Genomic DNA, 23758 nt, shown 5'->3' on the forward strand with positions numbered 1-23758 from the left:
CAATGAAGAGGACACATTTGTTGCACAGGAATTAACAAGTTATGAATATAAACCTTTGGTGCATGGAAAATTAATTAACAAGCACCACTGACATTAAGAAGACAGTCCTAGGGAAGGTTATTTTTGTGGCATTTCTCTTTTCTTTTTAATTCAAATGACTAACAATGGATATTACTCAGCTATAAAAAAGAATGAGATCTTGCATTTGTAACAACATGGATGGACCTAGTAGTGGGTATTATTATTGTGCTAAATGAAATAAGTCAGAGAAAGATACTATATGATTTCATTTATATATGGAATCTAAAAGCAAGTGAAAAAGTGAAAGAGACCCATAAACACAGAGAACAAACTGGTGGTTGCCAAGGGAAGGGGGGTGGACAGGCAAAATGGGTGAAGGGGAGTGGGAGGTACAGGCTTCCAGTTATGGAATGAATAACTCACGGAGATGAAAGGTACAACATAGAGAATAATATTATGATCGTGTTGTATGGTGACAGTAGCTATACTTGTAAGCATAGCATAATGCATAGACTTGTCACACCACTGTGTTACACACCTGAAGCTAATGTAATATTGTGAGTCAACTATACTTCAAATAAAACGTTCAGATGATTCTTTACATGTGGGTAGGGGCCTATTATCAGAAATAAGGATTTTTAAAAATCTCTTAGTAATTCAAAGCCATATCCAGATGTTTAACTTACTAAATTTAATAGTGTTAAACCTATTACAAATATTCTTGCACATGGTTCAGCATTTTCTCATAAGGAATTCCAAAACTCTTCCCTCAAACAATAGAGAACAAAGAGAACGAGAGCAGGAGGAACTCAATGGACCCAGCAGCCTGGCGGAGTTGGACTCTGAACCAATTATGGCTAATCCTTTCCAGCCAATCGCATCTGTCATCCTTGAGGTACGGATGGTGGCAAATGTAACTTTTTCTATCTTAAGTTCTAAAGCTAGAAGTTGAGAAAGGAGAGGGGGAGAAGTGTTTCACCAGAGGTTATTTCTAAGAAAAGTTAAACGGGAGAGATGGATTAAAGGCTTCCTGCTTTTTCTTCCTCTTTAAGTTTACTTTTTGATCTGATACAAAAAGGAGAGATGACTCCTGAATTAACCGAGAATGAAAACGAAGATTGAATGTGGCAACTGCCATAATTACTGTCCCGCTAAATCATTTTTTTTTTGGTGATTTATTTCATAGGACAGTGATGTATTTACTCTTTTTTACACTTTATCCCAGTATTGCTGTTACTATCTCCTTAAAGTAATATTTAGATGCCAATGATGCATTTTAGAGCATGTAAATGATTTTCTAATTATTTTTTCAGAATACTCAAAAATGTTTGAAACTATAATAAGTTTTTCTATATATGAGTATCATTTATTTTAATTTTGATTGTCAGAAATTTTACCAAAATTAATTTGTAGATTTTAATCACGAAGAAGTTAAGGAGCCGTGTATGTGTGTCTGTGTGTCTGTATCTTCGTTTTCATTTTTCTACTGGTGTCCAGAGTGTTCCCTGGCCCTGCTTTAGCCACGCTCAGCAGCCATGCCTCCTTCGAGGCAGAGCTTTCTACATCTCCTCTCCATTCACTCCGAGCTGAATGTGGCAGCCGGCGGGCTGGTCCCACCTGTGTGTTCTCCATTCGTCTTCCCCTGTCGCTGCCTCCTTCCACACAGGTCCTCATCTGGAAGGTGGATGATTGTTTCTTCCTTGGGGCTGCTGCTGAGGAGGGAGGCAGCTCCACAGGTAAGAAGATGATTGGATAGTTTGGGTTTTGCTTTATTTTTCAGAATAATTGGTAATATGAGATATTTTGTCTTGGGTTGCTTAGATACCAGGAGGTTAATTGTGCTTAATCTTTTGATTAACCCACCACATTTTCCTTCAGTATATGCTTTTCTAAGTACATTAAAGCTGCCTTAATAACGACCTATTGACTTATCTCTATATTCTATTAAATACTGGGTTTGCCAAGTTGTGTTGTATATTCTTTAAAAAATATTGATAGAAAAGGAAATCAAGTTTGACTTTTCACTTTGAAACTTTAATTTATTCTATATTTGTAATAAAGTTCACCTTGTAAATAATGACCAATTATTTAATAGCACCATGGTAATAAATTACTTAGAAAGTCTTAGTGCTTCCACCAACATTGTATTTTTCGCAATATAAAGATGTGAACAACCATAGTGTATCTTACATTGAAAGTCCATGAACTAATTAGTGGATGTGGGAAGTTATTATGCTTTCAAACTAAGTTAATTTTAATAATCAGTAAAGAGATGAAGTAAATGGAAACAAATTACCTGACACCTTCTTTTTACTGAGTAAGTTTTTTTCCCTTCCATTAAACTTCTCCTTTAAAATGTTTGCATTTTAGAGAATCACCTTGCATTCATTTGCTTTTATTACAGATAAAAAAAATGGTGAGGTATTAGTTCCAGAAGAGACGAATCAGTGGAACAAATAGTAACAAACTATACATGAGCATTTAGGGTAAAGTAAAGGTGACATTCTAAGTTTGAGAGAAAAGGAAGTTGGAATAACTAAACAATCATTTGGAAAAAAGTAAAATTAATGAACAGTGTATACCAAATTGAACTCCAGAAGACTTAAGTGTGTAAAATGTATAAAGAGGCCTTAAAAGTACTAGCACATAATATAAGCATTTGTAAATACTTGGAGAAGGAAAACTTTTATAGCAGGACCATCAAACCACAAAGCATAAAGTGAAAAACAGGTCTTATTATATTGTTTTGAAAGATCTGTTCCACAAAGCTAAAAGCAAAAAACGCCAAACAAACCCTAATGAAAAATATCTGAGACACATAAGACCAAAAAAGGAAAAAAAGAACCCTTAGCAATTCCTATGAAAACAATGATAAATCTAGTAGGAATATAAACATTTTGGGTTACCATGGATAAAAATAAAAATGACAATAAGTCATTTGATAAGTTGATAGTTCATCTACACTAGCAATAAAAAAATAGACTGAATTGAACTAACATTGAGGTAAAAATACATATTTATTAGTTTGGTGGACATGTAAAAAGATTGATAATGATATACAGGGATTGAAAAAAATATGGGGAAATGTCACTTTCCTAACCTTTTGCCTGGAGTGTAAATTGACTTTAGCTTTTCTGAAGGGAAATGTTTAGTTACCTGTTGATCCAATAGTTCCACTGTTAGAAATGTATTCTGAAAAACTAATTCAATAACTGTATTTCATATAACAATGAAAAATTGGAAATAATTTGTCTACTGATTAGGAGTTGGTAAATTAAGTTATAACCTTCAAAATGACAATGTAATTGATGAAAGTGGTAATAGCTAACCCATATAGCTAACACTTTATTATGGGTTAGGAATTTTTCTAAGCACTTCATATATTTGTTGACAAGGAAAGAAGTATACATTCCTTAGTAAAAACTTAAGTTCTTTTTTTGTTTAAAAAACAAATGCTATATTGTAAATGATGGAAAATAATTGCATATGTTAAAAAAATAAATTGTATAAAAAAAAAAAGAATTCCGTCAGACCAGAAAAAAAAAAAAACAACAAATGCATGCATAAAATAAATATGTATATGTAGAGTGACACTCAGTCATGTATGTTTGTGGGTGGTGTACGTGTGTACATGTGTGGGGTAGGAGAAGAAAAACACCTCTTAATGATTATGCACCAAACGGAGATCATCATTTGATTGTGGAATTACATATAATAGATAATATTTGTCTTCTTTCTTTATACTATATGTGTTTTCTGAATGTATGCTTCAGTGATATATTCAGCAAATACTTTTTTAATAAAAATATCACAGTGCCCTGAAGTTACAGAATCCTTTTGGATTATTTGATATCTCCCTTAAAACTGTCTTAGATACAGCTGTTATATTAAAAATGATATATTTCATTTTTGTTAGAATGAAAGAAAACTTGAAAAAGAGAAAAGGAGACACAGTATGGAGAAAGACAGTGATGGCTGCCCCCTGAAACTTAAAATGGAGAATGAGCCAATAGAGACACAGAGCCAGATCAGTGACAATAGCCAAAAAAACAATGAGCTTGGAATAGTTGAAAATTATAAAGACGCATTAACACAGCAGTTGGAGAATGAAGATGATACAGACCAGCGATCATCAGAATCAGGTGATAAGTTTAGTTATTAAAACATATATATATATATATATATATATAAAAGATATATATATATATATAAAAGATATATATATATACATATAATATATATATATATATACATATACACACACACACACAATTGAATGATATACCTATCATTTGTCATGATTATTTTCACACAAAAAATGTACTATAATAGTTTTTGTCTCCAAATGCATTATTTATCATGGTTTTCTTATGGTTTTTAGTTTCTCCTTAGTTAATTTGCTAACTTATGTTTTTATTCATGGTACATTAGAATGTGGTCCTTTGTAATTCAAAGAATGTCAGCAGAAAATTCTTTTTTCAGTTTTATTTCATAAGTTTGGGATATAGCATAGTCCCAGGAATCCTTGAAATATAGTTAGCCTTTAAGGCTCTTTTAAGGAGTTTTCTTTGGGTTTTATTTTAAGTTTTATAATACTGCAGTGTCACTTCTTTTATTGACTTGCTATTTCTGTAGCATGCAGACATACTCAGTTGAACATTTTCAAAGTTTTTATTTTATTTATTTATTTTGAGAGTGAGAGAGAAAGCAAAGGGGAGAGGGACAGAGAGAGAGAGGGATAGAATTCCAAACAGTGCGCTGTGCACTGTCTGCACAGAGCCTGATGCATGGCTAGAACTCAAAACCATGAGACCATGACCTGCATGGAAATCAAGAATTGGACATTTAACTGACTAAGCTACCCAGATGCCCCATGAACATTTTTAAAGCCAGTAGTCATTTTTCTATTATTTTAATATCATACAAAATCTTCAACTCATAATTGCTTTATTTTCTCTAAGTGGTTTTGTGATTTAACAGGAATTTCATGTCTTTGGTGTCATAGCCTGTGTTTAGAATCAGACATCCTGGGATAGAATCTAGATATTTGTTATGTTACACTATATTGTTCTTCTGTCTTGGTCTCCTCATCCCTAAATTGGGGATAAGCATCATTTTTTTTTTTACAGGGTTTTTAGATTTCTTATAAAAAAATATAACCCTGCAGTGTTTCTGGCACAGGACCTGACATATGACCCAGTAATCACACTTCTTGAAATTTCTATTAGCAGTGTGGTTCCATTGTATATAAGAATTTTTGTACACACTTGGGGCACCTGGATGTCTCAGTCAGTTAAGTGTCTGACTCTAATTTTGGCCCAGGTCATGATCTCACAGTTTGTGGGTTCAACCCCACATTGGGTTCTGCATTGATAGCACAGAGCCTGCTTGGGATTCTCTCCGTCACTCCTTCCCTTTCTATAAATAAACAAATTAAATAAATAAATTTAGAAAAAGGAATTTTCGTACAATATCAGAAATGTCAAAATAAGATCTCTATCCTGAGGTTCAGGTTAAAAAAAATTGATTTGGAAGTTACACCTTTTGTAAGTTGGGAAGTTAGGGGAGCCACATTCATACCCTTGTAGCTCTGTTAACAGAGTTAAACAGAAAGAAGATTTAACGTGGCCTCTCAGTATGTTGAAAGAACTTTTGAATGGTAACATTGTTAAAGAGCAGAAGATTTGGCAAATTATTTGAAAATACAGTGTAGGAAGATCTAACATAGTTAATCATATAACTATAATAATGATAAAACATTTTTGTGCTTTAAGAACATGGCTTCAGATGCCTTAGATTATTTAATGCAGGATTATGTTATTTAATGTAAAAGCATTTGAGGTTACATTACTCCCATTATTTCGTATAGGAAATTAGGGACTTGGAGAGGTTGAGTAACTTGTTAGGACCATCTGGGCTGAGAGCCCACTTCAGATCATCTGCCCATTATCCTGTGCTCTGTTGTGACCCTGAACTGCTGCCCGCCCTGAAAGACCATATGGCTCTGGACTTGCTCTTTCCTTTCTCTCAGCTGTAAAGCTTAGGGTTTAATTGTAAAATGATGTCTTTGTTTCTCTGTGCAGTAAAATGTCTCAAATGACACTAATTTATTTAGAAAAAGTATATGTTTCTAAACCTGTTTATATTTCTCATTGCTTTGTAGATTTCATAGATGTTGGCTGTTTCTCACATAATAGATAATTCCCATTTTATAAAATGTATTACATATATACATTTGGGATTGTCACTTAAAATACTTGAGTAGCTTTGATGTTTGGTTATTTAACTACGTTGTCATACAGTTTACACTGTTAAAAATCTACATGTTGATGACATAGATGTCCTTGAATTTTTTATATGTGCTTAAGTGTCTGTAGTTATTTTTTAGAAAGAGCACCAATTCTGCATTGTCCAATAATGTGATTTTTGTTGCACATACTTATTTATATTGGTCATACCTTGTCTGGGGATTATTTTAATGAGTAGGGTAATGTGTTTAAATTTGATTAGGGTCTTTTTTCACATTCAAAGGATTAACTTTGGATTGTTTATACCTAGAATCATTCTATATATTCTACTGAGACAAATCAAAGTCTCTCCCCTTTCCCTGGGCCATTCTGAGTTTCATGAGAATGCCTGGAATTAGATAATTATATTTACCTAATATGACATTTAGAAAAATATGTTACTTTTGGAGATATGAACTTTTTTGGGATGCTGAATAAGGTCTCATAAAACTTAAAATACAGGCTTTTGCTGTTGGTATCATATTTATTACGTATTAATTCAGTAAGCAATCATTTAAAATTTTATTCTTAGTAAAAGCAGACTCACATTTCATTACTGGTAACAATTTCCAAAGTTTGAAGATCTATTTTTATGGTAATGATAATATCGGTAGTCTAGTTCCATTCTTTTTTGTTGTAAAAGTTTACATTTTTCCAAAGGCATATGGTTCAATGTTTATATTCTTATAGATAACAGTAAAAAGAAAAGTAAGAAACTAAGAATAAAACGGAGTCACCGTGTGGAACCTGTTAATACAGATGACTCTGCTCCTAAGAGTCCTACACCACCCCCTCCTCCTCCTCCTGGTGAGTCAATCGATACTGATACTGAATTTAGATTTACTGCTTTAAACGGTAAAGAAAAAGAAAGCAATTTTGTAGTTTTATTCAGTGTGTTTATTTTTTGTGTGAATTTGTGAAGAAAGGCTGTTTTCTCTTTTTTGTTCAGATTTATCATTGCCTTTTTTTAATGAGAAAAAAACGTTTCCTAAAAGTAAAAAAAAAGAAAATGAAGTAAAATTAATAAGAACACTTTACCCAAGCACTTTCTAGAATGGATTCAGGTCCTATTTGAAGTATCAGTGCCCAGATTGCTAAAAGGAATTTAAGTTTAAACGAATGGATGGGTAATGTAAATAGTTGAATCTTTCATCCTGAAAGTTACCATTTGATACTCTGGTTTCTCTTCAGATCGCATAACTCTTTCGCCTTTTACTGAAAGTTAACATTTGAAACCAAGATGTGTGAATTTTTCCAATGTATTTCCAACATATATACAGACCTAGTTTGTTATGAGAATTAAAAGGAATATTGCATGTAAAAAACATAAAACACTAACACATACTAACTGCACAACAATTGTGAGTAATTTTTTAGCACTAGGCATAGTACCTCACGTACTATATGTGGTCAGTAAATATCTAAATGTATATGTTTGTAGTGTCCTTTCAGCCCTGTTAGAAGGCTTTAGGTGGTAACATTTTCCCTTGAGAAATATTTCAAGGCTCATTTCTAGTACTTCATTTATTGGACGAAATTTCTTTTAGTCTTCACTAGAAGCTGGAATAGTCACCTCAGGTAATTTTTGATGGTGGTGAAGATGCTTATATTTTTAACTAAAGTAAAAACTTAAAGGAGATATTACTAGCCTATAATTACATTTTAAAATAAAAACTATTTTAAATGGCTTTGAGTCTATTTAGTATTGTGTCATTCAATATACATGCACATATGACTTGGCATCAAATATATACACTCCTGTCAAGAGAAGGAACCTCTCAACAGACCTGAAGAGACATTGTTTAACAGTGTTTTAAAATGTTTTTCTTTTTCTTTAGTTGGCTGGGGAACCCCCAAAGTCACTAGACTACCAAAACTTGAGCCTCTTGGTGAAACACGTCATAATGGTAATGCAAAAGGATCAGTTTTCAAATATACATATTAAACCCACTTTTCTTTACCTCAACAAACTTTTATTTTTGGAAGCCTTTCAAATCTACAACCATCCTTTTCCATTATACTTTACTCTTTTTATTTTATTTAATTTTTTTATTCTTTAGTGCCTTTTGCCACTATATAATTTGTTTACTTCGGAATTCAGAGGTATAAATAATCATAGTTTGTGTTTATCCATTATATAATTATGTAAATTGTTGTGGAATGGGGACAGTTTTAAAGCAATTTAAATTAAATATGAGACATTACAATTATCCTTAGTGTTAAAAACAGCATTGTCCTGTATATGATCAGTTTACTCAGTGATAATGCCACGTAATTCTTTGTCTGTTTCTAACAAATTGACCCAGCTGCTGAATTTTGGAATGAAGTAAATATCAACACAGTTTGTAAAATCAGAGACTAAATCAGTAGGCCAAATGAAACTCAGCTAAATAGAAAGTTACTAAAGGCTTATTGACTCAAGAAAACAGTTTTCTTTGGGTGAAATTAACGTAAGGTGTAGTCCAGCCAAAAAATGGCATTGGAATGCCGCAACTGGAAAGAGACAGGGCAGCTGGGTATAGGGAACTGCCTCGTACAACGATTTCAGACCACAGGTCAGGCTCTTTGAATAAAATGGTTCTAGAATGCAAAAGGGTAATTATATATAGTACAGCTCATTAAAGTTCTCCATCAAGAACATGCAGTTCCCTTTTGGATAGCTCTGTTTACCTAATCTAGAACTTGGTTTCCTACGGAGACCCATTTACCAGTTAAAAAATAAAATCAGAAAATGCTTTAGGAAAGCATTATCATGTAACTTGAAATTATATCACACTGTATAAAATATTTTTATTCAAAAAGTATAGACACTGTCCCATTTGTTTATTAGGAAAATAAAGTTCCATGTGATTGCAACTTAGGTTCATGTGGGTAGAATGAACAAGAAAGAGGACATTTGAAGTTCGTTATAGAGTCTTGAAACTGGAGTTATGGCTTCAGGTCAGATTGCAAAGTCCCTTACGCATATGTTAAGATGTTTGGATCTGCTATAATTTTCCAAGAGACCCTATACATTTTTTATCAGGGAAGTAGTGTTGCTAGATGAGTTGTTTAGGAAAATAATGTTTTGTCACAGTGAAAAGTACAGACTTGATGGTGGCCACACTTGAGGTAAAGATCCCATCTAGGAGACTGTTGCAGCAGTCACAGTGAGAAGTGAGGTGTGGAAATTGGAATGAAGAGTAAAAAATGTATGCAGGAAATATCTGCTTCTTCTTTTTTTAAATGTTTATTTATTTGAGAGAGGGGGCAGAGAGACAGAGACAGAATCTGAAGCAGGCTCTGAGCTGTGAGCTGTCAGCACAGAGCCTGATATGGGGCTCAAACCCACAAACAGTGAGATCATGACTTAAGCTGAAGTCGAATGCTTAACTGACTGAGCCACCCAGGCACCCCAGAAACATCTTAATTATAATAAGTAATATTTGATGAATGGATGTATGAGCCGAGGGGGAGAGGAATAGAGGATTATTTATTCAAAGGACTGGAAGGTTGGTGCTATCTCTAAGACTGAAAATACATGAGGAAGGAGACCTGCTCTGGAGATGTCTGTAGGCTTATTTATTTGTAAATGACTTTTGACCAATCAGTACCAGAAAGATTCAAGAACTCAGGAGAAAAGAAGGGACCCTGGTGGGTGGAGGGTTTGCAGAGAGATTTTTTTTCAGTTGTTATCATGCAATTCTTTGTCTTTAATAGATGCTCTGTCATTTGCTGAGTGGATGTGGGAAGGAATGATAGCTTCTTGTGTCTGAGAAATTTTGTAGAATGAGTATAAAAGAAGTAATGGTGGCATCCAGGAGGAACATAGTTAAGGGCAAGTGGAAAAATGTAAAAAATGAATTGAGAAGATTATTTTGTTTTGTTTATCCTCACTTTCTCTGATTTTGTTTTTAAATTAGAACTCATGGGAAAGAATTGTAATAAATTAATTAAATTTAAGACCACCGTATTCCAATAATTTAATTTTCAATATGTATCAATAAATGTAACTTCCCAGAGCAGAGAAAAAACACTATAACTTCACAAGTTTTAAAATATTTTTATTTTTTCCCTTATATATTAGAAAAAATTTTTAATCTTTATTTTTGAGAGATTGAGCGAGTGCACACGCACAAGTGGGAGAGGGGCAGAGAGAGAGAGGGAGACACAGAATCAGAGGCAGGTTCAGGCTCTGAGCTGACAGCACAGAGCCCGACAATGGGGCTTTGTCTCAAACCTGTGAACTGTGAGATCAGGACCTGAGCCAAAGTTGGATGCTCAGCCAACTGAGCCATCCAGGCACCACTTTCCCATAAATATTAAATCTAGGTGTACCTAACCTGGGTTAAAAAAAAAAAAAAAGTACAATCAGCTGCTTTCATTAATAGGGAAGAAAGGTATAATTAAAAATTCTAACAAAAATAATTTTTTAAGGTTTATCATGCGATCCTTATCTGAGATGCTAATAGCTACCAGTTTTAGAATTGCATCCTCTTTTTTAAAACTTTTTTTAATGCTTTTATTTTATTTTATTTTATTTTGAGAAAGAGAGAGCAGGGGAGGGGCAGAGAGAGAGGGAGATACAGAATCTGAAGCAGGCTCCAGGCCCTGAGCTGTCAGCACAGAGCCTGACATGGGGCTCGAACCCACGGACCTGAGATCGTGACCTGAGCTGAAGTCGAACGCCTAACCGACTGAGCCACCCAGGCGCCCCTAATTGCATCCTCTTCTTTTCTCTAGCTTTGTACACATTTCTTTGCACCTGGTTAATGGCAAGTAATAACAGATACATGATGAACTAGAGTAGTAATTAAAAAGTAACTGCTAGTCGCTTGGCACTTAAAACTTACTGGGATGAAAAACAATTTTTTATAGTTATATTGGGTATTTTTAAGGCAAATTCTTACATGTTCTTTGATAATAGACATTTACCTTGATAGCAATTTTATTTTACTTTTTTAACTATTGTCTGTAATGCTTGCTCAGTTAAGACATGCATGCAGAAAAGAGACTAAAAAGAGAATCTATATTTACTTTGTAAACACTCTCAATCTATACTTCATTCAAATGTTATGCATCATACATAATGGGAAATATATCAAGGATTCTGTTAGCTAGAAATACCAAATTCACTAAAGAATATTTCATATCTTAAAATGTGAATGAAAATAAAATTTTGTATGTAGTTTTACTACTCTTCAATTTCATGTTAAAATTTTTTTACACTTGATCTTAGCCAAAAGGCCGAGAAGCGATGTTGTTAAAATTTTTTTAACATTTTTATTTATTTTTGAGAGAGAGAAACACAGAATGTGAGTGGGGGACGGTCAGAGAGAGAGGGAGACACAGAATCAGAAGCAGGCTTCAGGCTCTGAGCTCTTAGCTCAGAGCCCAGAGCCTGACTCGATGCTCGAACCCACGAACTGTGAGATCATGACCTGAGCTGAAGTCGGACGCTCAACGGACTCAGCCACCCAGGTGCCCCCAATTTCATGTTTAAAAAGTTTGAAGCTCTTTATAAAAAATGTGTGTCCACAATTAAGTTGGTCCTATCAGTTGGACACTAACATCAACTTATATTCCTTACATTTAAGACAATAAGAAACTTACTTTGTATAGAATAATTTTATTTTCTGGCAAAGAAATAATACAAAATAAATTGCAAAAGTCAAGTAATTTCTTGGAAGAGAAAAAGATACTTCTTGCCATGTGTATGTAATTTTTTTCTTTTTAGGAAGGTACTTTTCTTTTTTTAATGTTTATTTTTTGAGAGAGCATGAGTGGTGAGGGGCGGAGAGAGGGGGACAGGATCTGAAGCAAGCTCTGCACTGACAGGCTGACAGCAGTAAGCTCAGTGTGGAGCTGGAACTCATGAACTGTGAGATCATGACCTGAGTGGAAGTCGGACGCTCAACAGACTGAGCCACCCAGGCACCCCTGGAGTTTTGGTTGTTTAATAAACTTAAATATACCATATTAGAAACTATATTCACTCTGGTTTAATTTTGAGTTCTGTTAACAGGTTAAAATTCTCAATTTTGAAATTAAAAAATGTCATACTTGAAATTTAAATTGTTCTAATTTTAATACTAATAATATAGCAATCATATTAACAGTATGTTCTGTGTTCCTGGCATATTGTTAAGCATGGCAGGTACCATCATCTCATTTTAAGTCACCATACACCTTGTAAGATGAGCAGTGATATCCCCATTTTGTGCACAGGGAACCTATACCCCAAGGTCACATACTACCAAGTAGCAGTATTAGGGTTTGATCTGAGGTGTGTCCAACTTTGAAATCCATTCCTTTATTAACATTTTTTTAAATGCTTCATTTATTTTTGAGAGAGCGCGAGAGAGAGCGAGAGCGCATAAGCAGGGGAGGATCAGAGAGGGAGGGAAACAGAATCTGAAGACAGGCTCCAGGCTCTGAGCTAGCTCTCAGCACAGAGCCTGACTCGGGGCTGGAACTCACGAACCACGAGATCATGACCTGAACTGAAGCCGGACGCTTAACCGACTGAGCCATCCAGGCGCCGCTCCATACCTTTATTAATTGATTATGTTATACTATTACATTAAGATTTATTAGAGTGTCCTTGCAGCTTACTAGTTGCTTTGAATTTATAGTTGCTTGAAAAATCATTTTTCTCCTGATACATTTTATATTTAAAGTGGTTTTCTTATAGACAGCTTATAGTTGGATCGTGTTTTTTGATCCACTCTCTCTGCCTTTTTTAATTGTTGAATTTGGACCATCCAGAATTCAAAGTGATTATTGGTATAGTTGGATTAACATCTACCATATCCATTACTGTTTTCTATGTGTTGCCCTCATTCTTTGTTCCTATTTTTGTCTTTACTCATTTTCAGCCTTTTGTGGGGTTTTTTTCTATTTTAAATGTTTATTTATTTTGATAGAGAGAGAGTGTGCATGTGCACGAGTGGGAACAGGCAGAGAGAGAGGGAGAAACAGAGTCCCAAGCAGGCTCTGTGCTGATAGTCCTGACACAGGGCTCAGTCTCAGTAACTTGAGATCATGATCTGAGCCAAAATCAAGAGTAGGGTGCTTAACCGACGGAGCCACCCAGGCGCCCCTGCCTTTTCTGTTTTTAACTGATCATTTTATATGATTCCATTTTCTTTCCTTTCTTAGCATATCAATTATACTAATTTTTTTTTTTTTTACCTTTTTTTAGTGGCTTTTCTGGAGTTTGCAATATACATTTGCAACCAATCCAATCCACTTTCAAATAACACTGTATGATTTAATAGGTACTGCAAAGTACCTACATAAATCCAATAATCCTAATTCCTTTCTTCTGTTCTTTGTGTCTTGCTGTCATTCATTTGGCTTCTATATAAGCATGCATAAGTGTAAATATGTATATGTATATATTCATAAGATAAATATGTGTTTATATACAAATCAAATACATTGTTTCAACAGACTTTTATAGATCAGTTAAGAATAAGAGAAATATGTTTTCATTTTACTTTTACTTAGTTTTTCAATGCTTTTTCTGTGTGTAGATCTGAGCTTCTGACTTACATTATTTTCCTTCTTTCCAAAGAACTAATTTTTGCTTTCTTACAAGGCAAGTCTACTTGCAATAAATTCCCTCAATTTTTCTTTGAGAAAGTCTTTATTTTTCCTTTACTTTTGAAGTTTTGCAGGGCACAGAATTTTAGGTTGGTGTGTTTTCTTCCTCTAAATACTTAAAATATTTCACTTTACTTTCTTCCTGCTTGCATGGTGTCTTAGGAAAAGTTGGATGTAATTCTTACCTTTAATCCTTTGTTGGAAAGGTGTTTTTTTTTTTTTTTCTGGCTTCTTTTTCTTTCATGATTTCTTAATTTCTTTGATTTTCTGTGATTTGAAAATGATGTGCCTATATGTGGTTCATTTGACATATATCCTACTTAGTGTTTTCTAGGTTCCTGGATCTGTGCTCTGATGTCTGACATTAATTTGGGAAAAGTCTTAGTCATTGTTGCTTCACATATGGCTTCTGTTCTTTTTTCTTTCTTCTTCTGATATTCCCATTATAAATAAGGTATGCCTTTTGTACTTGTCCCACAGCCCCTTGGATGTTCTCTTGTTTTCTTTCCAGTCTTTTTTCTCTTTGCTTTTCAGTTTGTGAGGATTTTATTGATCTATCCTCAAGCTCAGAGGTCCTTGCCTCCTTGCATCCAGTCTACTAATAAGCCTATCAAATGCATTCTTCATTTCTGTAACAGTGGGGTTTTTAGGATTTCCATCTGTCTGCTTACATTGCCATCTGTTCTTGCATGCTATTTCTCCATTAAAGCCCTTAGTCTATTAATCATAGTTGTTTTAAATTCCTGACCTGATAATTCCAACTTTCCTGCCATGTCTTGTGCTGATGTTCGATGTAGCTCTTCAAATTCTGGGTGTTTTGCCTTCTTGAATGCCTTGTGTTATTTTATTATTATTATTTTTATTTTTATTGATAGCCTGACATGATATCCCAGGTGAAAAGAACTGCTGTAAACTGGCGTTCAGTAATATGGTGGTGATGTGTGGGGGAAGGAGAAGTGTTCTATATTTCTATGTTTAGATCTTAGTTTTTTAGTGAGCTTGTGCCTCTGGGACTGTGAACTGAGAGTTTCTCAGTTTTTTTCTGCTAAGAAAAAATGGATAGATTCAGCTGGAATTGGTGATTTCCTTCCCAAGATCGGGTAGGGTTTGATAATACCCCAGTAGGTTAGTCTCTAGTTAAGCAGTTTCCCCTGAAGGCAGGTCTTCTGGCTCAGAACAGAGGGCTCTGGGGTGTTTCCCCTCCCCTGCTAGAAGTAGGGGGAGTTTTTCTCCAATATTGATTGTGGGAATTTGTTCAAGTTCCTGGAGACAAATCTCACAATATTGTGGGCATTCTCTTATGACGTAGTCCCCAGAGGTTTTTTATTCTCAGACTTGTTTGTGCTAAGCCTCCTGCAATTCAGCAGTACAGTTCAGATCATCCTGCCTGGGCACCAGTTCCCTCCACAGATGCTGTCCATGAATATCTGCTCTGGTACTGAGACTCCCTGTATTTGCCAGTCTATATCCAGTATTGGGGCAGTGTTTTGTCCTAGGACTTTCCCCCCTTAAGGATCTGAGACAAGCTGTTGATTTCTTTTAGTCTCTTCAGGTTTTTTACTTCTTGTTAGGATGCAGTAGTGCTTCTTCCAGTTTCCTTAAATGCTGTTATGACTTCGTTAAATTAACATTTGTTAGGTAAGGCCCCTGGGTGCTAGATGGTAAGCCTTAGTTCAAAAAGACCACAAGAGGGGCACCTGGGTGGCTCAGTCGGTTGAGTGTCCGGCTTCGGCTCAGGTCAGATCTCTCGTTCAAGGGTTGGAGCCCCGCGTCGGGCTCTGTGCTGACCGCTAGCTCAGAGCCTGGAGCCTGCTTCCGGTTCTGTGTCTCCTTCTCTCTCTGACCCTCCCCCTCTCATGCTCTGTCTCTCTCTGTATCAAAAATAAATAAAACATTAAAAAAAAGTTTAAAAAAGACCACAAGAGAAATCAAAGTAGAAGTTTATTACTCTCAGGTCCTGGAGGAGGTATATAGCACACCTTGAGGGTTCCACAGGGGGAGATCGAGGCAGGACATAAGCAGAGAGAGCTGTAGGAACTGGGTCACGCGCTAAGGACAGATTCCTGAATTCAAAACAAAAGAGTGTAGAAACTCCACCATAGTCTTACCTCACAGAAGGTCCTGGAAGGTGAGGGACACTGTTGGTCACAAAGGGCATTGGGGAAGTCATATCAGGAACTTATATTTACTTGTGACTTTTCAAGCTGTTATCTAGGGCATGTGCTAGTTTGGATGAGAGGCTAGTTAGCCAAACTCTCCACAAGTGTGAGACTGGAAACAGGCCTCTAATACATTTTTAATATATTTATTTCAAGTGATCCTAAAGATCTTTGTTTCTAGAATAATTTTAAGATAATAGGCTAGAAAAGAATTGCTTACTGAAGGTTTACATATTCCTAAATATTTTTAAAATATTTATTTTTGAGAGAGAGACAGAGTGTGAGTGGCGGAAGGGCAGAGAGAGGGAGACCCAGAATCCAAAGCAGCTTCAGGCTCTCAGCTGTCAGCACAGAGCCCGACGTGGGGCTTGAACGCAGGAACTGTGAGATCATGACCTGAGCCGCAGTCAGATGCTTAACCAGCTGAGCCACCCATCACACCCCTGGAGGTTTACATATTCTATTAAATTTAAGCCAATTTATAATAAGGGACAGGAACTTGTGAAATATAAAATAAGATTTTCTTTGTATCAAATATGCCTTAAATTACTGATTAATAGTAAATCATCATTGTAAAAGATTACTACTTACCAGAAAACCAAGATAATTAATTAACTCTTTCCCAAAATACCTAGAAGTAATAGACATTGGATGAGAACATGGATTGTTTAAATACTGACTTATCAGAGCCTTGGCAACAGGTTCCATAGATTTTGAATATTTGTTATTTGTTTGTTTTATTGTGAATGTGTAATTGGAAATAATAGTTATATGTATATTAGGTACAGCTTTATTAAATCAAGTGGAGACTAATTTATAATCTAGATTAGGAATTTATCTTATGTAGTGTTTTGAATTTATTCAAGCTTTTTTGAATTTGGGTTTTTTTTTTTTCTATTCTCCTCACCCTTTGTTTCACCTGCCAAGTCAGAGTGCTCTACTCTTTTAAAGTGTTGGTTGGAGATTAATGAATTACATCAAAATTTTTTATTTACCACATGTTTCATATTTTTGGTATCCCTTCTCTGCTTAGATTTCTATGGGAAGCCACTGCCTCCCCTGACTTCGCGACAGAGACCTAACAGTGATGCTCATGATGTGGTTTCATGACCGAGTCATGTGGAGGAGCTTTTTAAAGATCTGCAAGATCAATAGAAGACCTTCCTTCTCAAAGAAGAAAAACCCATAGCATTGATGACTGGGGCAAGATAACCATAGTGATTTCAGTGAGATAAATAGCCAAAGACCTGACTGATATGACAATTATCCATGTTATTCGTGGTTAAAAAAAAAAAAAAAAAGGAAGCCAGAAGACCAGTAGATGGGATGAGCATTTGAATCAAGTTAGCAGGGGTTATTGTTGACTCTGGTTTTTACAGTCCTGCTCACGGGCATATTCCTGAAGGAAAACCTCTTCAGAAAAAGAGCCAATGGACTCTGCACACTCTCTTTACTATTCGTTTGATAGTCTTTATTTCTGTATCTTAAACACTTTTTGTAAGATACATGTGCATGGCAGGGGAACTCTTGGGAATTTATAACCTAAGTTTTTAACTTTTTATATTTTTCTAAAACTTATAAGAATTTTAATTACTATGATACTGACTGCACTTTTCTATAGCTGCTTTGTTTAAATTGTGTCTGGAAATGGAGTTGATTTACTTGACAAACACGAACTACACAAACAGGACATATTTATATGGTTTCAGATATATTTCATAATAGTATCGTTCTTGAAGTATACATCCTATTTTACCTAATTTTAAAATAATACCTTTTAAAAATAGATTCTTAGATCTTTATTCTACCAAATTATATTATTTGAAAACACTACCCAAGGAGGGTTCAATTTTTTTGTCATTTGCTTTTTTTGGTGATGATCACAATAAATGAATGAGACTTGAAATACTTTTTTGACCCAAGTGCTTTTTAAATTAATAAAAATGTTATGTGAGATATTATTAAAATTCCTGATGAACACCTTTTTGTAAGATAGACCTTTTCAGATCAGGGTGCTCCTTGTCACCCCCTCATTCTATCAGAAGCTTCAGTGGCTCTTTTTAGGTTATTCTGTTTTGTGCCTTGGAAATAAAGGCAGAAAGACTGAAAAAGCCACTGTAAGTACAAAGACTTGTGTTTTATAACCAGGAAATGCTTGCATACTAATCAATAAGAATAAAAATGTTGGTTTAAAATTACTTTTATAAAGAAATAATTCCAAAATAATTTCTCAATTTAAAATAATAGCACTTCTCTTGCACTAAAGAATGGCATCTATAGGATTCTCTATTGTCTGGCATTTAGACAAACTTATAGAAATATACTTTGAATAATAGATTCATAATGTTGCATTTAATTGAAAGTATACATTTATATCAAGGTGAAAATGCAATATGAAAAAACAATATGAATCCTTATCCCCTAGTTAAAATTGGTGAGTTGGATAACTTGTACTGATCACAGACATATACTAGTATCTGACAATAACACGATTAAGTATGTCTAAGGCAGTTTAATATGGCTATTTACTTTAAAAATTTAACTTTGGAGCATCACATTTTAGTTATATTTTATAACAACCTAAATTTGATAGATGGCTGAAATATACGGAAAAGCAACAGAGGAAGTCAGAATGTAAATTTTCAACTGGATTTTAGAGAAAAACTTGTTTGTATATCTTTTTGGCTCCTTTTTGTAACATTTACATTTAGTCATTTTTAAAAACAAAAACTGAACTTATACTTTTGCCATCTTTTTAATTTTTATCTAGATTGAGAATAAATCAAAGTTAAAATTTTTTTGTTTCCTACCAGTGATTATTGTGTACAATAATAATGAGTTCATTTGTTATAAATGAATAAAATGATTTTGAAATTAAACACATGATAAAGCAAAATAAATGTTTTGTATCTCTCTCTTAAAAAAGTAATTTGTATTCTTTAACATTCTAAAAACATTTTAAGAGCAGTTTTGTAAATCCAGGTTGCTTTAACAAGTAAATGCCTATTTTTGTATATGCTGCATTTTTATTCATAATCATCATGAATTATGACATATTCACACAATAAAAATAATTTATATCAGCATCCTGCTTTGCTTTTCATTTGTTAAATTTAAATGATTTCTTTTTGGTAACAAAATAGAGAAGGATTTTTCTAATATGACTTTTGGAAGAAATTTTAAGTCAACAGATTAAACTAATGACTTTATTTTATATGACACATTTTTTTCTCTGTACAAGGTTTTATATATGTAGCAAAGAATATTGTCATTTTAAAGACAGTTAAAAATACCATCATATTACTTTATGATTCTAGATGATCCAATGTCTGTCTTTTGTTAAAGCTGCTACTAACCCAAAGATATATTTTATTTAAAAGAGAATTCTATATGCCTCTTATGCAAAAGGCATACATAACATATATCCAATATCATATGTAAGTGATTCTAACTATGAAACACTCAAAGCAGCACTAAAAAGAAAAGTTCTAAAACGTAAATAATGTTTTCTTCAGAGTTATTGGTTGTGTGCTATCCTCAAATTTTCAATCTAGTTTTTAAAATTTTGCTTTTATAATGGGAGAATCAAACTTATAATTTTGTAAAAATTAGGTGCCATATTTCCTGCAAGCTTAGAATTAAATGGTCTTATAAGTGTCAGTTGAAAGACTTAATATGTAAAACTTATTTTGAATAGCCCAGAAACATTATCTGTAGAATGGGCCATTATATTTACAACTGATCTCTTAACTAAGTATTTTTTTACTAGGACAATATTTTAATTTATTTGATTTTCGGTTCTATGTGCTATGCTATTCATGTTATTCAATTTCTCCTATTCTGCACTAATCTATATTTCTAGATGTCAAAAGTTTATCAAAAGTGAAATTGCTCCTATAAATAAAGCTGTAGCTTATAAACTATTATCCTTGGCTTTAAATACTTAAGTTTTTCTCTACGTGGAGTAGACTTTGCAACTGAGATTCTGTTAATACTATTTATCAGGAAAATATTCCTACTGATCCAAAAAACAGATTCAGATATTTCAAGAGTTACTTTAAAGTATGATTATAAATTATCAAATTAACAATAATTCATTAGCTTTGTGGAAACACTAATGGAAGGCTTTTGCCAGGAGGAGGGGAGATAGGAAATCAGAAATGAATTTCCTTTATTTTTATTTTTCAAATGCTTATTTTTGAGAGAGTGCATGTACACACACGAGGGAGAGGCAGAGAGAGAGGGAGAGAATCCCAAACAATCTCCTTGCTGTCAGTTCAGAGCTAGAGGATGAGGGACTTGATCCCAGAACCACCGTGAGATCAAGACTCGATCCAAAATCAAGAGTTGGTCGTTCAATCAACTACGCCACCCAGGTGGCGCCGAAATAAATTTCCTTTCTGAACAGGAGCCACTTATAACTGAAGGAAAAATAGGAATAAAACTATTTGCTTGTTTAGAGCCTGATTTGTAAATTCTTTCTGGGTGCTGATGAGGAAACAGAATTTATGACCTAGATAAATGAGTACGTGGTCTCCGGATTTTTATGATACCTCTTCTCCAGTAAACATTTAAGTTATTGTATTTGTTTGGTGGACCTGCCGTAACAAAGAACCGAAGAGTTGGTGGATCAAACAACAAAAATTAATTCTCACAGTTCTGAAGTCTGGAAGTTTGGAAGTCAAGATCAATCTGGAACTTTGTTGGCAGGATTGGTTTCTTTTGAAACTTCTCTCCGTGGCTTATAGATGGCCTCCTTCTCCCTGTTTCCTCATTAGAGTAACACACAATGTTACTCTAGTGTCTCAACCTTTTAAAATTTCCTTTTTTTTATAGAGATACCAGTCAGATTATATTAGGACCCACTCTAAAGGCCTCTTTGTAACTTAATCATCTCTGAAAAGAGTATTTCTAAATGGTCACATTCTGAGGCACTGGGGTTTAGGGCTTCAGCATATGAATTTTGAGGGGATAAGTTTTAGCTCCTAACAGACATACATATTCTGTACTATATACATGTACCTCCCCCTAATTTTTTTTTAAGTTTTGATAAAGTTAAATAAAAATACAACTTATATTTACTTTCCAGACCCAGTGGATTGTCTGATAGAGTTTGTACGTACCACTTTGGAGGACCAAAATAGTAAGATGAGAGTCTGCTGATTAGCTATTCTCCTAAAGTGAAATATCAAGATTGTCTCTATGCTTTGTTCTCTTGCTTTGATTTTGGATTTCTCTATTGTGTTTTTCTGCCATTCATTGTAAGGAGCTAATGGTCTCTTGATGTTGGATTGTTTTACTACAAAGCCTATCTTTACCTTTTTGACACATACACCTCTCTACAAACATGAAGGGTTTTGAGAAATGTTTTATGTAAATATGAAAATTCATGAAACATACAGAAGTCTATAAACTATACTTATTCTGAAACACTTTTTTAAATGTTTATTTTGGGGGATGGGGGAGAGAGCATGTATGACTGAGGAGGGCAGAGAGAGAGGGGGACACAAAATCCAAAACAGGTTCCAGGCTCTGAGCTGTCGGCAGAAAGCCTGACATGGGGCTCGAACTCAGGAGCTGTGAGATCATGACTTGAGTCAGCCGCTCAACAGACTGAGTCATCCAGCCACTGAAACACTTATTGTCAACTTCTTACCTGCAATAAAACTGCTTAGATATATAAAAATTATTTTTCTGCCCCATGTAGGTCCTTATTAAGCTGCTTTATTCTTTAGTAATAAAATATGATGTAATTACTGGTATTTTTGTCAGCTCAATTTCTTATATCTGCAGTGTTTTAAAACAAGTCTGCCAACAGTTTCTATTTTTAAAATTCAGTGTGGAGCTTTGCTTATTCTCCAGTAGCTATTTGGTGTGAGGTAGGGGAAGTCCACTAACATTCTCATGATACATTAATATTGGTTCTAGATCGATTAATGGGTTAAATATTAAAGATCAAACTGTAAGGAAAAAAACAAATTTCTAAGTCCAAAAGCAATGGAATTAATTACAAAATCAAAGAATTGACTGCATAAAATTTTAAAGTAGTTTTACATTTAAAGTCAAAGGATTGTAAGAAAAAATGGGAAAGTACTTGAAAATGTCATATGGTTAACACTCTAGTATAAATAAAATTAGCACTCCAGCATCTATAGGTAAGTGGACATGAGGTAATTTATAACTTTATTATTATAAAATTATATATATTTATATATATTTATATATTTATAAAAATATAACTAATGAGATTTGAAAACCTCAGGGACATAATAAAAAATTATAAGGCTATCAGACATGAAAAGAAATGAAGAAAAATGTTGATCCATAGTAAGGAGGTAGCTAGTATACTAACCTCCATACCTTGGAATACTATACAACTTTTAGAAATTATGTATATGAAGAATTTTTAATAAGTGAAAATGCTTATAAAAACAAGATACATTATACATAGTGTTTGATCAACCTTGAAAATGCATTAAGTTAGAGGAATACACCAGAATAACAATAGTAATGATCTCTAGTGTCATGATGCCCATTTTCATTTTCATAGGCTTTTGTTTTTAAATTTTCTTCAGTAAGCATTAGCTTACTTAAAACCAGAAAATAGAAACATGTTAAGTAAAAAACAATAAAACCAATATAACCTCTTTACAAACATTACACAGTTTCCTAAAATAGAAAGTAAATGATTTCACTATTTTCTTAGAAGTCCTTAAAATGTCTATTTTGCAAATATAGTACCACATTAATTCATTAAATGCAACATTCTGTAATGAACACAGAAAAAATAGAAAATCTCTTAAGTATAGAGGCTTAAAGGTAGACTAATGACTTTTCCCTAAACAACAAACTGCATTTAATCACTTTGCTCCTTAATAGTATATTTAATACTATATTTTCTTTTGTGCCAAATCTAAATTCATTTTTACATTACTGGGAAACTTGTTTAAATAAGCTTCTAATCACTTTAGAGGTGATGAAATTTTTCTTTTTTTACATGGTTCTAAGATTTGTACCTGTGCTATATGCTTATACTGATATTTTGAGCATGAACGGTCTCAAAATGATGATGCACATTATATATCAGGGACCATATGAGGCGCTGATCTCCTGATGAATTACTGATTGCTGCTACAAGGGAGCAACTGAATAGTAACACTATAAAATCAAATAAACTGCCGTTCTTATCAGAATGGGTATAATACTTTCCTCAGAACCAGTAACACTGCCCCTAGTAAAGGTCGGTGGGAGCCTAGTGTGTAGGATCATTTTGGTCTTCAGGCATTTGGTATCAGAACGTGATGATAATTTCAAAGATCATGATTGTGAAGTTAATACATAGCAGCAGCTAACATTTGGGCATTTGTTTCCTACACTTTGTGCTAAATGTTTTACTGTATTTCAATTAATCATTTAACCCTCCCCTTTAAAAGAGATTATCCCAATTGACCATCTCTAGGAAATAGGTGCCTTAGTTCCTTCATGATACCCATCCGTTTTACCTGGAGTTCTGAATATCTGAGCTAAGTGAGAGGGTCATCAAACTTGATAGATCAATTCAGTAACTAGCTTAGCTTCTGAGAACATTTTTTAATAATCATTATACAAAACTTAATAGTAACAAAGACACCTTTTCTTTCTTTGTTATTTATTTATTTAATATATATATTTTATATATATATGTGTTATATATATATATATATA

At 34.0% G+C, this 23758-nt stretch overlaps 1 protein-coding gene across 3 annotated transcripts in view; it reads left to right on the forward strand.

The window, feature by feature from the left end:
* The window catches only part of ARL13B (ADP ribosylation factor like GTPase 13B), a 66949-nt gene extending 49586 nt beyond the window's left edge, over positions 1–17363 (forward strand). For 2 of the 3 annotated variants that reach the window (XM_029939164.1, XM_029939163.1), the window contains 5 exons: positions 802–916; positions 3938–4163; positions 6999–7115; positions 8147–8215; positions 17088–17363. In XM_029939164.1, the coding sequence (XP_029795024.1) occupies positions 802–916; positions 3938–4163; positions 6999–7115; positions 8147–8215; positions 17088–17164 (604 nt within the window). In that variant the 3' untranslated portion in view covers positions 17165–17363. The remainder of the gene's footprint in view (positions 1–801; positions 917–3937; positions 4164–6998; positions 7116–8146; positions 8216–17087) is intronic. The other variant, XM_029939165.1, reaches the window with a different exon arrangement.
* Positions 17364–23758: the final 6395 nt, after the last annotated feature.

Source organism: Suricata suricatta, chromosome 5, assembly GCF_006229205.1.
Source record: "Suricata suricatta isolate VVHF042 chromosome 5, meerkat_22Aug2017_6uvM2_HiC, whole genome shotgun sequence".
NCBI classification, from domain to species: Eukaryota; Metazoa; Chordata; class Mammalia; order Carnivora; family Herpestidae; genus Suricata; species Suricata suricatta.